This window comes from Chionomys nivalis, chromosome 2, assembly GCF_950005125.1.
Source record: "Chionomys nivalis chromosome 2, mChiNiv1.1, whole genome shotgun sequence".
In the NCBI taxonomy this organism is placed as follows: Eukaryota; Metazoa; Chordata; class Mammalia; order Rodentia; family Cricetidae; genus Chionomys; species Chionomys nivalis.
In genome coordinates this window covers 86,129,202-86,141,958 of record NC_080087.1, presented here as the reverse complement: position 1 = coordinate 86,141,958, position 12,757 = coordinate 86,129,202, and the positions used below count along the sequence as shown (strand labels likewise).

At 51.6% G+C, this 12,757-nt stretch overlaps 1 protein-coding gene across 1 annotated transcript in view; it reads right to left on the bottom strand.

The window, feature by feature from the left end:
- Positions 1-11,706, bottom strand: part of Pepd (peptidase D) — a 135,407-nt gene extending 123,701 nt beyond the window's left edge. The window contains exons 1-3 of the mRNA XM_057762671.1: positions 11,639-11,706; positions 3,022-3,205; positions 1,606-1,733 (exon numbers count right to left, since the gene is read on the bottom strand). Coding sequence (XP_057618654.1) covers positions 1,606-1,733; positions 3,022-3,205; positions 11,639-11,655 — 329 coding nt within the window. The 5' untranslated portion in view covers positions 11,656-11,706. The remainder of the gene's footprint in view (positions 1-1,605; positions 1,734-3,021; positions 3,206-11,638) is intronic.
- Between the last annotated feature and the right edge of the window lie 1,051 nt (positions 11,707-12,757).

Below are 12,757 nucleotides of genomic sequence, written 5' to 3'. Positions count from 1 at the left end.
CCCAATGGAGAGAACCAGGGTGAAGCCTCAATGCACTTTATGGTCTAGCCTTGGAAGTCAACAGCCAACATCCTACAGCACAGTCCTGACCAGGGTCAAGCAGGAGTAAAACAGATTCCACCTTTCTGAACAGGCAGGTTACAAGCTCAGTGCCAGCCTGGAACTATCCCATGACATCCAGGTCAGATATTCAGGGACATTATAACTGCACTCCTAGCGGCACCATCACCTCATGCTGTCACCTCGGGTGTAACCAAGCCAACCACACACCATTGTACTATGATGGTATTGTTTCCTAGGAAGGAATTAGAGCAGCGGTCAGCCTCACTTGCTGGAACTTTATGGCCACCACGTGGAGGCCATGGCAGATCACAGGTAAGCCTTACTTCCAATCACAGCTCCCACAAGTACAGACCACAGTGCCAACACAGGTCTTCCCAGCACACTGAACCTGTTTCCTCCTTGTAACAGGAAGTGGTAAGGATTTGGCTGCAAATGGAATATAAGCTAGGGAGGTATGAGGTATAGCCTCCCCCTGGCAGCCATGTTGTTTATCCCAAAGGCAGCTAGACAAGACATGCCCACTCCCCATCCTTTCTGAGTCGCTCCCAAGGGTCAAGCTGAGAAAACCTCACAGGAGAACCAGAGCCTGTTTCTCTCCTGCTGCCAACTCTGTCTTAGCTGCATCTTCACAGCAACACTGATGGCCCAGGGCCAGCCTGGCATGCTGCCCAGTGGCCTAAAAGCAGAACTGATGCCAATTTGTGGAGCTGGATGCCCTCCCCCAAGACAGCAGAAGAGCAGCATGCCAGGACCAGCCATAGACACTGTGGAGTCTGCTTGGAGCAGAAGAGACAGCACACAAAGCAGAGGGAGTTTGCAGGACAGCCCTTTAGGGGCCCTGGCCCTCGGCAAAGAGCTCAGAGTCCCTGTGGCAGCCAGGTGCCATGTCACTCAAACCAGCCACAGACTCAGACTCATCAACCCACCTGGTAATGAGCGCGATGGGGCAGCAGCTAACAAAGGGCTGCAATTTCCACATTAGCCTGGAATAATCACTCTCCAGGCAGAAATGACAGACCAGAAGACAAGATCCTCTGATCGGTTCAAACATCCCTGGGTACACAGCATCTGCCTCAGTGCTGTGAGCAGGTAGGAGCTGCCAGGTATCTTGGAAGGTAGAAGTGGGACAGTCTCTCCCAGGAAGCTTAGTCTGGCCTCTGGTACCAAACTCCTCTTGTGGCACAGCCCTAATCCTCCACCATCTCTCCCAGAGAGGCCAATGAAGGACAGAGGTAGGCGTTAATAACACCCCTGGACATGGGTAATGAGCCTCAGAAAGGAGGCCTGGACAGCACACACTCCCCTATCAACGCCACGCAGAAGCGAACACCTACTGGTACAAAAGCTGCCAGCACTTTTAGTATGCAGGGAATCTGGGCTTTCAATAAACCATGCCTCCACACCACAGCTTTGATTTGACCCCTCTTCCCAACTGAGGTTCAGGGCTGTAATACAGAACACGCCAGTAAAGGACCTGACTACTAACCGCCCCTCTCCTGTCCCCACCCGATCACCACCCCCAAGGCAGGGACCACTCCTTACTTTCCCATCCAGGTGGCGTAGCTAGGAGGAAGCCTGGGCACGAACAGGGTTGACTTTCCAGTGTCCACATCAATGACACCATAGCAGCCTGACTCGATGACACCGAAGGCCCAGTGAAAGAAGGACTCCTGCGGAGAGCAAGCGGCTTCATTACCCAGGCACCAGAGTAGAAGCAGGAGGTACAAGAGGGAGGTGAGCAGAGGCTGAGGACTCCCTGCACAGCCTGGTTCCCATCTAGCTACCAGCTCTCCGTCTGCTATGCTGTGGCTTAACAAGAGCAGACAGGGCCCCCTCTGACCCTGCCTTCTACTCTCTCTTAAAATTCGTATTTATACACTGTGTATATCTGTGTGTGTAGCCCCTCACTGAGGGATTCTAGGCAGGGGCTCTACCACTGAGCCACACCCCAGCCCCTCACTGAGGGATTCTAGGCAGGGGCTCTACCACTGAGCCACACCCCAGCCCCTCACTGGGGGATTCTAGGCAGGGGCTCTACCACTGAGCCACACCCCAGCCCCTCACTGGGAGTTTCTAGGCAGATGCTTTACTATTGAGCCATGCCCCTAGCCCCTCACTAGGGAGTTCTAGGCAGGTGCTTTACCACTGAACATGGTCAGTTCTCTTTTTCATTTTGAGGTAGGGTCTAAGTTTTCCAGTCTCACTTTGAACTAGTGATCCAACAAATTAAGCCTCCTGAGTGCTGGGATTATAGGTCTACATCATCAGGCCTGGCTAGAAGATGGGGTTCTAATTCCAGGTCTACCTATTGGCAAGTTATCTTCCCCAGGTCTCAGTCTCCTCCTCTGTAAAGTTGGCAATATGCTAGAATCAGTGACAGTAGGCCCAATGCTGGATCAACCTAGCTTCCTGGGCAAGCACTGTTACCCCGAGGGACTTTGTATACTGGAGTAATTCTCAGCCAAGTACAGGATACCTAGGCTGTACACCAGAGTTCTAGAAGATAGGGCACTTGATACACATATGTGGGGTGCACAGCCCAGTTAGGGTACCAAGGGTGAGCACTGGCCAAATCAAATCAAGGCTGGGCCTCTAAACAGGTAGATCCACACAATCCACCCAGCTCTCTTCCCTGCCACCATCCAGTCACAGGAACTCAACCCCTCATCTACAGCTTGATTTTCTGCTGTCCCCCAACACCGTAGCCAGTGGCCCAGACCATAGGTCCTCCTATGTACACTGTCTTCTTTCTTGTCCAAATTCACCCTGGCTCTGGTTCACTCCAGAGACCAGCTCCTCCATGAAGCCTGCTTGCTCCCCCAATGATATCTTTCTATGCCTTGAAAGCTCTGCCCAACAGATGTGGGATCCCTGCTCCCATGTTGCCTCCAGGGACCCTTGGAACCAACCCGCCAAGTCTCTAGCAGACAGGCCTGTAAGAACAGGGTGAAGGCTCACCTGGCGGAAGATGATGGAGGTATCGGTGCAGTAACGTTGCATCTCTTCCCCGCCCTGCAACACAACAACTGAGCCGGCCTGTACCGCTGCATTCTTCCTCAGCCTCTCACACAGGCGCTGCCTGTTCAGGGCGAACAGTGCCAGTGGCACCTTCAGGGTCTCATTCCCCAGGGAAAAGGAAGGGCTGCAGAGACATGAACATATACAGCACAGCTGGTTAGCACCTCCCTCACACATCCCTCACCTGTGGTCTGGGCCTGTGAGGGACTCCTGACAACCTGTGGCAAGCCAGCCTGAACCTAGCCTATTGGAGCCCAGAGCCAGTCCCTCACTGAGCCAACCAAGGCTACAGAGGCTTGTCCGTCATACTCTATCCTTCTGCTCCTAAGCACCTGGCTTACCCTGGGGATGAGGGACAACTGTACCTTCTCAGCTAGTAGGCAGGCAAGACTTGTGAGGGAAAGTTTTGGCAGGGGCTAGAGATATCACTCATGTGTCACCCTTCAGGGCTTGCCATCTGCTTTGGATTTTCTAGAACAGGTGGGAAAGCTGAGCTCTGACCCAGACAGCACTGGCCACCACCATGGACTCATCATTCTGCCCCACTTCACACATGTTGCCAGCCTTAGAGCCTACCTTGGTAGTTCCCATAGCCAACAATGCACAACCCCTCGGTATGCACATACAGTGCACCCCTACAGCACCATGCTCCTGTGACCAGCAGGTATAGAGTGCAGACCTCAAGGCCTGCAAGGCTGGTGTTATGGAAAAGTCTACAGGAGCTGGGAAGGGCCAGGCCTGGCATCACTGGGAAATGTGCCTCCCTAGATTTCCAGGATAGCCGAAGTTCCACATCATACCTGTGGCTTACAAACAGCCTGCCCCCATCCTCCTACCCATCCACAGGTTGCTTCTGCAATGTATTTTCCCCCACTGGGGCAACTTCATCATTCAGATATACAATAACCTGACCCTAAAACCAGAAAAAACGCTTCTTCATTGCTCTCAGCAGTCTATTGCTTCCTCCACTTTGCAGTAAGTGCTCTAAAGAGGAACCCAGACTCTGGCATTCCTGACAACCCATGCTCCCTAGTTTACCCCATGAGGCCTACACATCGCTCCCCTAAGCAAACATAATCCATCTGGCCACAATGACCCTACATTCCTGAACCTACAGCGGGTCCTGATCTAGTCTTTACCAGGCCTTTCTGTGGCCATGATACTGGTAGACATTACTGCTGAACTCCACTTAACACAGCTCCTCCATCCTCACTCAGTTCCTTTCCCCCACCCTTTCCAGACCGACTTCCTACTGGAACTCCAGGGCTAGGTCCATACACTTCCCTCCACTGGGCATAGCTGAATTAACTCAGCGCTTCAGCTTTAAGTCCCATTTATTGCCACAGACCAATGATGTCCCTCCAGATGTAGAGCCCCCACCCCGCCCTGACATCTCTGTCACCTCAAACCCAGAAAGCATGACAAAGACTCATGCCACTAGAGGTAGCTGTACTTTGACAGTGTCCAAGCCATCCTTGCTTTCTCATTCCACCTCTGATCCCTCACCCACACATACCTAAAACCTCCTTCTCCCCACTAGGGAACTTCCCCCCAGGTGGCCCAGCTCCACCTTGCACCTGGACAATTTTTAAAAGCTCTCTAATGCTTTCCTGGTCTGAGCTTCTCAGCCTTTAGCAGCCTCTTCCTACGTGCCAAGCACAGACTTCATTTGCTGTTGTCTCTCCAGGGGACAGGGGACACAAGACAAAGGCAGAACTGGTGTGGATGCCCGGTAAACGAATGAACTCAGGCAGGCAAGCAGGCAGACCATGACAGGCAGTTAGAGATCAGACAAAGGATAGGGGGTACAAGAGGGAGCCCCTGAAGTGGCCAGTTGGGGGGAAGTGGAAGAGTTCAAGAATAGCAGGCTCAAGCTAGGGCTACTACCAGCACAGTAGCTTCTGAACGAGGACTGTGCTGGGCCTCCCCTTACACCACAGTGGACCGTGAAGAGGCCTTGGGGACCCTCATGCCTTACATATCCCTCCCACACATCTTGGCCCGATGCCAAGCATTCCCTCTTATCCTCACTTCTCCGGTCCAACCACTACCACAGGCCCCACAAAGCACTAGGTCAGTCCACTTGTCCTCCAGAGCCAACCCCACCTACATTGTCTTGAACACACAGACTGTGAGTTTGGTAAGTCCATCGGCCTGGGCCAAGCCTATGGGAGGCATGAGAGATGGGGGAGGGAGAGAAGCAGAACAGTGGACATAGAGAACCTGCTCCCTTGCCGCCTTTCCTGGCAGGCCAGAGGACTAAAGGGCCTGAGCCAGTCTCTCACAGCAGAGCCACAAGGCCCCTCTTCTTCCTGGTTCGTTTCACATTCCTACAGTTCTGTAAAACCATCCCCGTAGCAAGCGAACTGCCGGCATCAACCAGGTCCCTAACTGGAACAGGTCCTCCATGAGACAGACCTACATCTGTCTGAGTCACCGTGTCATTTGCCCAGCACCCTGACCGACATGCAGCAAGTGCTTGATAAATATATGCTGCGTATGCCATTGTGGGGAGCCACACCCCAACTGTGCGGATTAGCGGGTACCGAATCAGCTCCAACTGTGCGGCAGGAAGGGTGAAGGAGAGGAGAACATCCGCACGTGCCCATGCTCTGGACACTCACTCCTACCCCAGCATCTGCCCTTCCTTCCTCCTGGGACAGTGTGCAGGAGGCTGGGTGGGCACGAGTAGCCAGGGCTTTCACAAAGCTAGGGCTGACGTCTGTCATTCTCAGCAACAAGGATGAAAGGGCAGGAGGATCCTGCTAACAGTTTGTAAACAAGGCTCCCAAGTGGCCTGGCTGACAGGAACTAAAAGTGCATCCTCTAGCACCCACATTCAAGGGACTGCCACACCCTTCCCACCCACTCAGTAACACCCATGGAAGGAGTCATCGCAAGCAGAGGAGGGGAACTCATCTTTACAGGGTCCTCATGAGCAAATGCATAGGGTCCCCTGCTATGGATGGGCTCAGACCAAATCACCCCTCCCACAGCACCACTGGTTAAAAATGCTCATCTAGCTTCTCCGCCTCTCCCAGCTCCCTTCCTTGTGGCCCAGCTCCTTAAGTCTACTAAGTGCTGCTTGCTCCTGGCATGTGATTACTCCATCTGGAAGGCTCTTGTCCTCTTGTCCAGAATTGTCTCAAAGGCCTAAAATCCCTTCAGACACTCAGACTTGGGGCCTGCTGCCTGTATCACATAAGGGTCTTGAATACTCTGGTATCTAAAGGAGCTCCTGGGACAAGCCCCTGGGAGACTGAAGGGTGACTGCACTTACCCCTCCACAGGGCTCAGTCACACCACCCACCTTGTCCTGGGCTGGGTTTAAGAAAGGCAGCTCAGCCTAAACCACCAGGCAAGACCATGTGCTGCAATCACTGAGTACTGCGGGACACACTCAGGATCAAAGATTATGAGGATACCAAACTGGTTTCTGATGAAGGTTTGTTTGTTGGCTACTAATTGACCCTTGGGATTTAAAAAGCACAAGCATGTCATTCCTGTGTCCTGGGACAAACAAAGCACAGTCTACTGCATGCAGCCAGGGCACGGGTATGTTTGAGACAGCGAAAGTGGCTGGTGGACATCCATAAAACAGACCCTCTCAGGCCATCCACCAAGGCTGAGGAAGCAGCCCAGGGCCAACAACAGACTGACTAATAACAGAGCCAGCCCCCAGGGAGAGTGCAGTGCCACCGCCCCTGAAGTCCATCCTTGTCCCAAACTCCCAGTGCCACTGCCTCAGGGTTTCTATTGCTGTGATAAACACCATGACCATAAGCAACTTGGGGAGGAAAGAGTCTATTATTTCCATTTCCACATCACAGTCCATCATCCAAAAAAGTCAGGGCAGGAACCTGGAGGCAGGAGCCGATACAGAAGCCACGGAGGAGTGCTGTTTACTAGCTTACTCCCCATGGCTTGCTCAGCTTCTCTTATAAAACCCAGGACCTGCCACACCAATCATCAAGAAAGTGGACCTCAAGCTTGCCTACAGGCAAATCTGATGGGGACATTTTCTCTACTGAGGTTCCCTCTTCCAAAACGACTCTGGCTGTTTTGTTTCAAGTTGAGATAAAGCTAGCCAACACAACCACCCTCTCCTTTGCCCCCAGTGGCCAAAGGTTTCTGGGCCCACAGAGAGCCATGGAGAGACTATTAACCCCTCATCTTCTTGATGAAAAAAATCACTGCTTTGTTTTCTCTAAGCCATCATTCAAACTTATGTTTTATTCAATTATTGATGTAAGCAACTAAACACTGAGTATCAGCAATGCCTGGGTATCTGCCACCCACAGAACTCATAACACTTTTACTTCACAGGATTGCTGCAATACTTTCTCAAGATGCCACCCTTATTTATCACGACTCCAAAATCAAGGTACCTGTTAGACCTGCTCCAGGCTCCTGTTATCTAATGTATTATTATAAACACACAGGACCGCGCCACAAATTCATTTAACATTTTGATAGCTGCATTTCCATTGGTTTTCCTTGTAATTTTGTATTCATTTAATGCATTCTAAAACATTACACCAAGCTGGGCGTGGTAGCATCCTAGCATTTGGGAGGCTGAGGCAAGAGGATCGAAACTCAGAGGCCAGCCCAGGCCACACAATTGAGATCCTTTGCCTATATCTGGCTAATAAATAAGTGGTATTAAAGGGTGCTGCTGCTTTGGTCTGTCTTTAAGGTTGTCTCCCGGTGTAACAGTATCACGAACCTTTAAAAGGTCTGGGGCTTTCTGGGAGATGATTAGGAAATAAAGCTAATTATTCATTCTCAAGGGAATGAGTTAGGCATCGTGGGGCTGTCGCAGGTACTGAGACAGTGAGTTGTCACAAAGTGAGGTCAGCTGGCTGTCTTGCCACAGGACCTTTCTTTTATGCACAAGCTACTCGTCCCTTTCATATGTATTCCTCCCATTGGCCACCAAGTTCTAACACCAGGTGAGGTTCTCACTGGATGCAGTTGGCTGGTACAGCTTCCAGAACTGTGAGCAAAATAAAAGAATTTTCTTTATAAGGTTCCAGCCTCAAGTATTTAGGTACAGCAGCAGAACACAGACGAAGACAAGCACACAGGTTTCACTAACACCCACAAGCTCCACTGCACAGGCTATAACAAGATCCCTATGCTACCATGTGATGCCACTTCTAGATAGAACCACATGGATAAACTCCCAGAAAAAGACAGGCCAGACAAGAAGGACCAGGCATTGAAATGTTCAGTAGCCACTGGCTACCTAACTACAGGGAGATATCCCTGACTGGGGGGGCTTTAGGCAGGAGGCAGGTACCCCACAGACACTTCCCAGTCGCTGAGAAGGACTGGAGAGCCAGCACACACATGCAGGGTCAAAGAGGGAAGAATGAATAGAGAGGAACCAGAGAGGGCAAAGGGCACCTGGGCCAGCCTGGCTTCCACGACTCTTCAGCTTTGCAGTGTCAGCATGAGGACTTTGCGCAAGGCTCACACGAGGGTGTGACAGCGTTTGATCAAGACCCTGATTCCTCCCAACACTGTTTGTCTAGAATGCTTACTCCAGCATGGCAAGTAGCTCATCACACACACCCAGGGCAGCTGGTGCGATGGCCCTTGCTGACTGGGCATGGCTCCTAGAGTGCCGTTCAGATGAAGAACCAGAGACCATTCTTTATCCCACTCTGGAATTCTGTTCCCCTTCCTACCCACAAGTCCTTGGCCACTACTGTCTCCCAGGAAAACAGAACAGGATTCCAGAAAAATTCATAGGGTAAATGTCCCTTTCATTCGCATGACACCCTTTCACCAACCTCTAATCATAAGTTGATGGCCCAAGGGATACAAACCAAATTGGCCCTGGGTCCCAAGGATGCCAGGAAGGCAATGACAGAAAGTCGAGATGGTTACTCATGATGGGCAGGTGTGAAGATGCGTTCAGGGACCTTTCAACGGGAGGCCTGTTAGTGGGAGGAGGAACCATCCGGACTGGACCTGCAAATCTGTGAGCAACCTTTTTGTTAATCATGTTAGAAGCCAAGAGTATTCCAGGGCCATTAGGTGAGCAGGCCCCAGAACAAGAACACAGGGCAACAAATGCAGACAGGTACATGGACAACTCAAAGCATAGCTCAAGGAGAAAGCACAGTCATCTCCTACCAGAGCATAGAATTAGGGAAGCTTCTCACTGAGTCTGAGATGCTACTTAGGGCATCTACTGCTCCTCAACTCGTACGAGGTACACCTGAGATTCTCATGAGCCTCCTGCTCTGGGGTTTTACTAGGACTTTGTAGGAAACCAACCCTGACTCATCGGAAGCCTGCGGCTATCCAGTCAGTTAAGAAGCATTAAATCTGACACTCTTAGCTGGGCACGGTGGCCTATGCCTGTAATCCCAGTACTTCGGAGGCTTATGCAGAAGGATTATGAGTTCAAGACCTATACAGAGCAAGTTCCTATCTCAAAAATGTAAGTTAAAAAAAAAATGCTGGGAATATAGTATAGTGGAGAACATCTGGCCTGGCACAAGGAAGTCCTGCGTTACAACCTTGGCACTTCCAAAAAGGGGGAAAACCATTGACATATTGATCTATCATGTGCCTGCAGCAGCAGAGAGCCAAGCTTTCTAAGGAACATCCTCCAGTCTTGTCCCCTCAAGGAAATCAGTGGACTCAACTCAGGCTCTGCATTTCTGAGGACACTTCTACAACCATTCTGAGATGGCTCTGCCCAAGGAGGCCCTGGCCAACTGTGGAAACTCCCCACATCTGTTACATTTTCCAATAAATATGCCTCCCCAAGATCTGGGTCGCCATTTCAGTCATCTTGCATGATGACCCCAGAGATCAGCTTGGCTACAAGAGGCTTCCTTTGAAGATTTGGCCAGGTCCTATCCCAGCTTGGGAACCTTCCAGAAAGAAACAAGCCTTGGTCCAGCCTGGAACCTCAAACCCAAATGCAGCCGCTGGAACTGTCTAGTGACTACCAGGCTAGCCCAGATGAACAGATGAGACGCCACAGACAGATACCTGCCCTTACTTATTGCTCACTGTGCTTCTTAACAGAGGGTCAAAGGCTGGGCTCAAAGTTCTGGTCCTGGCCCCCTGGACACCTACCAGGACTTTGTCTGCACACTTCTCCACCCTAAGCATGTCTCACTGTTTAAAGTTCATCCCAAAGATCACCCCATGACCCCAGAGCCCATGCCTCTCACTGGCACAGACCAAAATCAAAGACAGAGATATAGACAACAGAATCCCACATGCCCATCAGCTTTAATGGCTCAGTGTTGTTCCTAGAAAACAGCAGGCACCCACTAAGTGACTGCTGCAGTCAAAGCTCTCCCAACCTTGGAAGCTATCTAAGATGCCAATGTGTTTCCATTTCCCCATCTTACACAGAGAGATGCATTTGGTCCACTAGTTTCCCTATACTTATCTCAGCTCTCAACCCTGTATGTGGAGAGCTGCCCTCTTCTACCCCACCCTTCCTAACACCCTGTACCACTAAGTCCACAGTTTCTCCCACTGAAATCACAGCTCAAGCTATAAGGCTCTTTAAGAAGCAGATCCCACCAGGTAGTGGTAGTGGTGCACGCCTTAATGCCAGCACTTAGGGGGGCAGAGGCAGGCAGATCTCTGTGAGTTCAAGGCCCTTCTGGTCTACAGAATGAGTGCCAGGACAGTCAGGGCTACATAGAGAAATCCTGTCTCAACAAAAAAGAAAAAGAAAAAGGAGAAGAAAAAAAAGGGATAGATCCTAAACAGGACAGTGCTACATGCTTGAAATGCCAGCATTCTGAAGGGCAAAGCAAACAGAGTTTGAGGCCAGACTGTGGTGCATAGTGAGACCCTTATCTAAATATTTTTAAAAAGCGAATTCCAGATGATAACCCTTCCTGCTCCCCCAGGACAAAGTCTGGAGAGGTCACTGGTCACCACACTTACTAGTTCAGGGATGCACCCAACTCTTCCTGTCCCCAAGATTGAGTGCACCCATCTGTCCACACTTCCTTCCAACAGGACCACCGACCTTCCTTTAATTCTAGTGAGGCCCAGCTCGAAGTCTGCATTGGAGAGGAGGCAACTGACACATGGAAAACCAGGCACTACAGAGCTAATCAGTTAGTTAGGGGAAGATGTCATGGAGGAGCTGACATTTGGGCCAGGAAAGAAATCAGGGGAAGAGCTGGCCTGAGAAACCACACTCCAAAAGCTACCCTCATTCTTGGGGAAGCGCCTGGGGACCTGGAGCCCACCCCATCGGAGGGGCGTGGCAGTGAACAGGTTTGCCAAGCTCCTATCTCTGCCACGGACTGTGAGGCCACCACACGCTGGGCTCCAGGGCAACCCCCCAAGGGCCAGGGGGCAGTCGCAAGCGTGCAGGGACACAGCGGGTACTACTCGCCCGGCGCTCGGTTTCAGTGCCCGCGATTAGAAGTGCGCGGCCCGCGGCCACACAGCAACCCCAGAAAGAGCCCGGGAGCTGTCACCCACTGTCCAGCCCGGAACACCGAGGCAGGCCACCTCTCCGCTCCCGCGGACAGGAGCGAGGGGCAAACTCGGCACTCACCGTGAGGTGGACGCCATGTTCACTCGGCGCGAGCGTCACGTGGAGTGCGGCGTCAGCTGAACCTGCCTGGGTCCTGACGAGAGGATGGGGCGGGACCAGGGGCGGGTTTTTAAGCCTGTGGGGGCGGGGCCGACAGCCTTGGTCCCTCCCCTCCGGCTCCGGACCGCACACAGAAGAGGCGGAGCCCTCGAGGGGTTAAGGGTCTGCGCAGGGCGTCTCAGGCTCCCGGGAGCAACCTGGAGGGACCTGAGCAGGGCGACTCTCCAGGCTTTTCCTCGTGAGAAGAAGTGTCCTGAGACAGGAGATAACTTGATTCTAGGTCAACCCCTGACCTTATGTTGTGGCAGCCCACCCGCGGGAAGAACATACAGGAATAAAGAAACCATGGGGAGGAGGGTCAAAGATGGCAGAGGACTGAAGCAACTGTAACAGTTGCCTTCAACATCCTAGAAAGGGAGTATGGGGAGAGAGGCGAGGGGCTCTGGACAGATAGATAAGCAAGACCTGCAGGTCTTTGAATATAACATTGGGAAGTTAAATCTAATACGATCTTGTCCAAACCTCCTCAAGTGCAGAATGGAGGAGCTGAAGGAAGAGAAGCTGGGGGGTGGGGGGAAGCCGGCAGAGAGCCAGGTCCGGAGCTAGGGCAGAGTCCTAAAGAGAATGGACTACATCTGACTAAAGTCCTACATCAGAAGGCAGACGTTCCCCCTCCCTACTCTCAGTAGGTCCCAAGCACTTACAGGCAGTGGTTCAAATTCTTTGCAGATGTTACTGCTCAGAAAAGCCCCGTGAGGTAGGTACTATCTTAGCACCATTTTACAGACGAGGAGACTGAGGCCCAGAAGGGTAAGTAACACACGCCTGAGTTTATACGGGTTCACCTGTTCTTGAGAACTTGAAAACACACACGAATTAGCTCCATCTCCAGCTAAAGAGTCTCAACTCCCTAATAAGGGACACTTTAAAAATAGCTAAGGATGAGCAGAGAGCTATTCGTGTCAGTTTGTAGTAGGAAAACCTGCCCCCAGCTAGTCACAACCCCGCTTCTTTTGACATAAAATATGTCAAAATTAAGCCAACTGCCAGCTTAATGCTTATTAATTTGTAAAAGAAGTA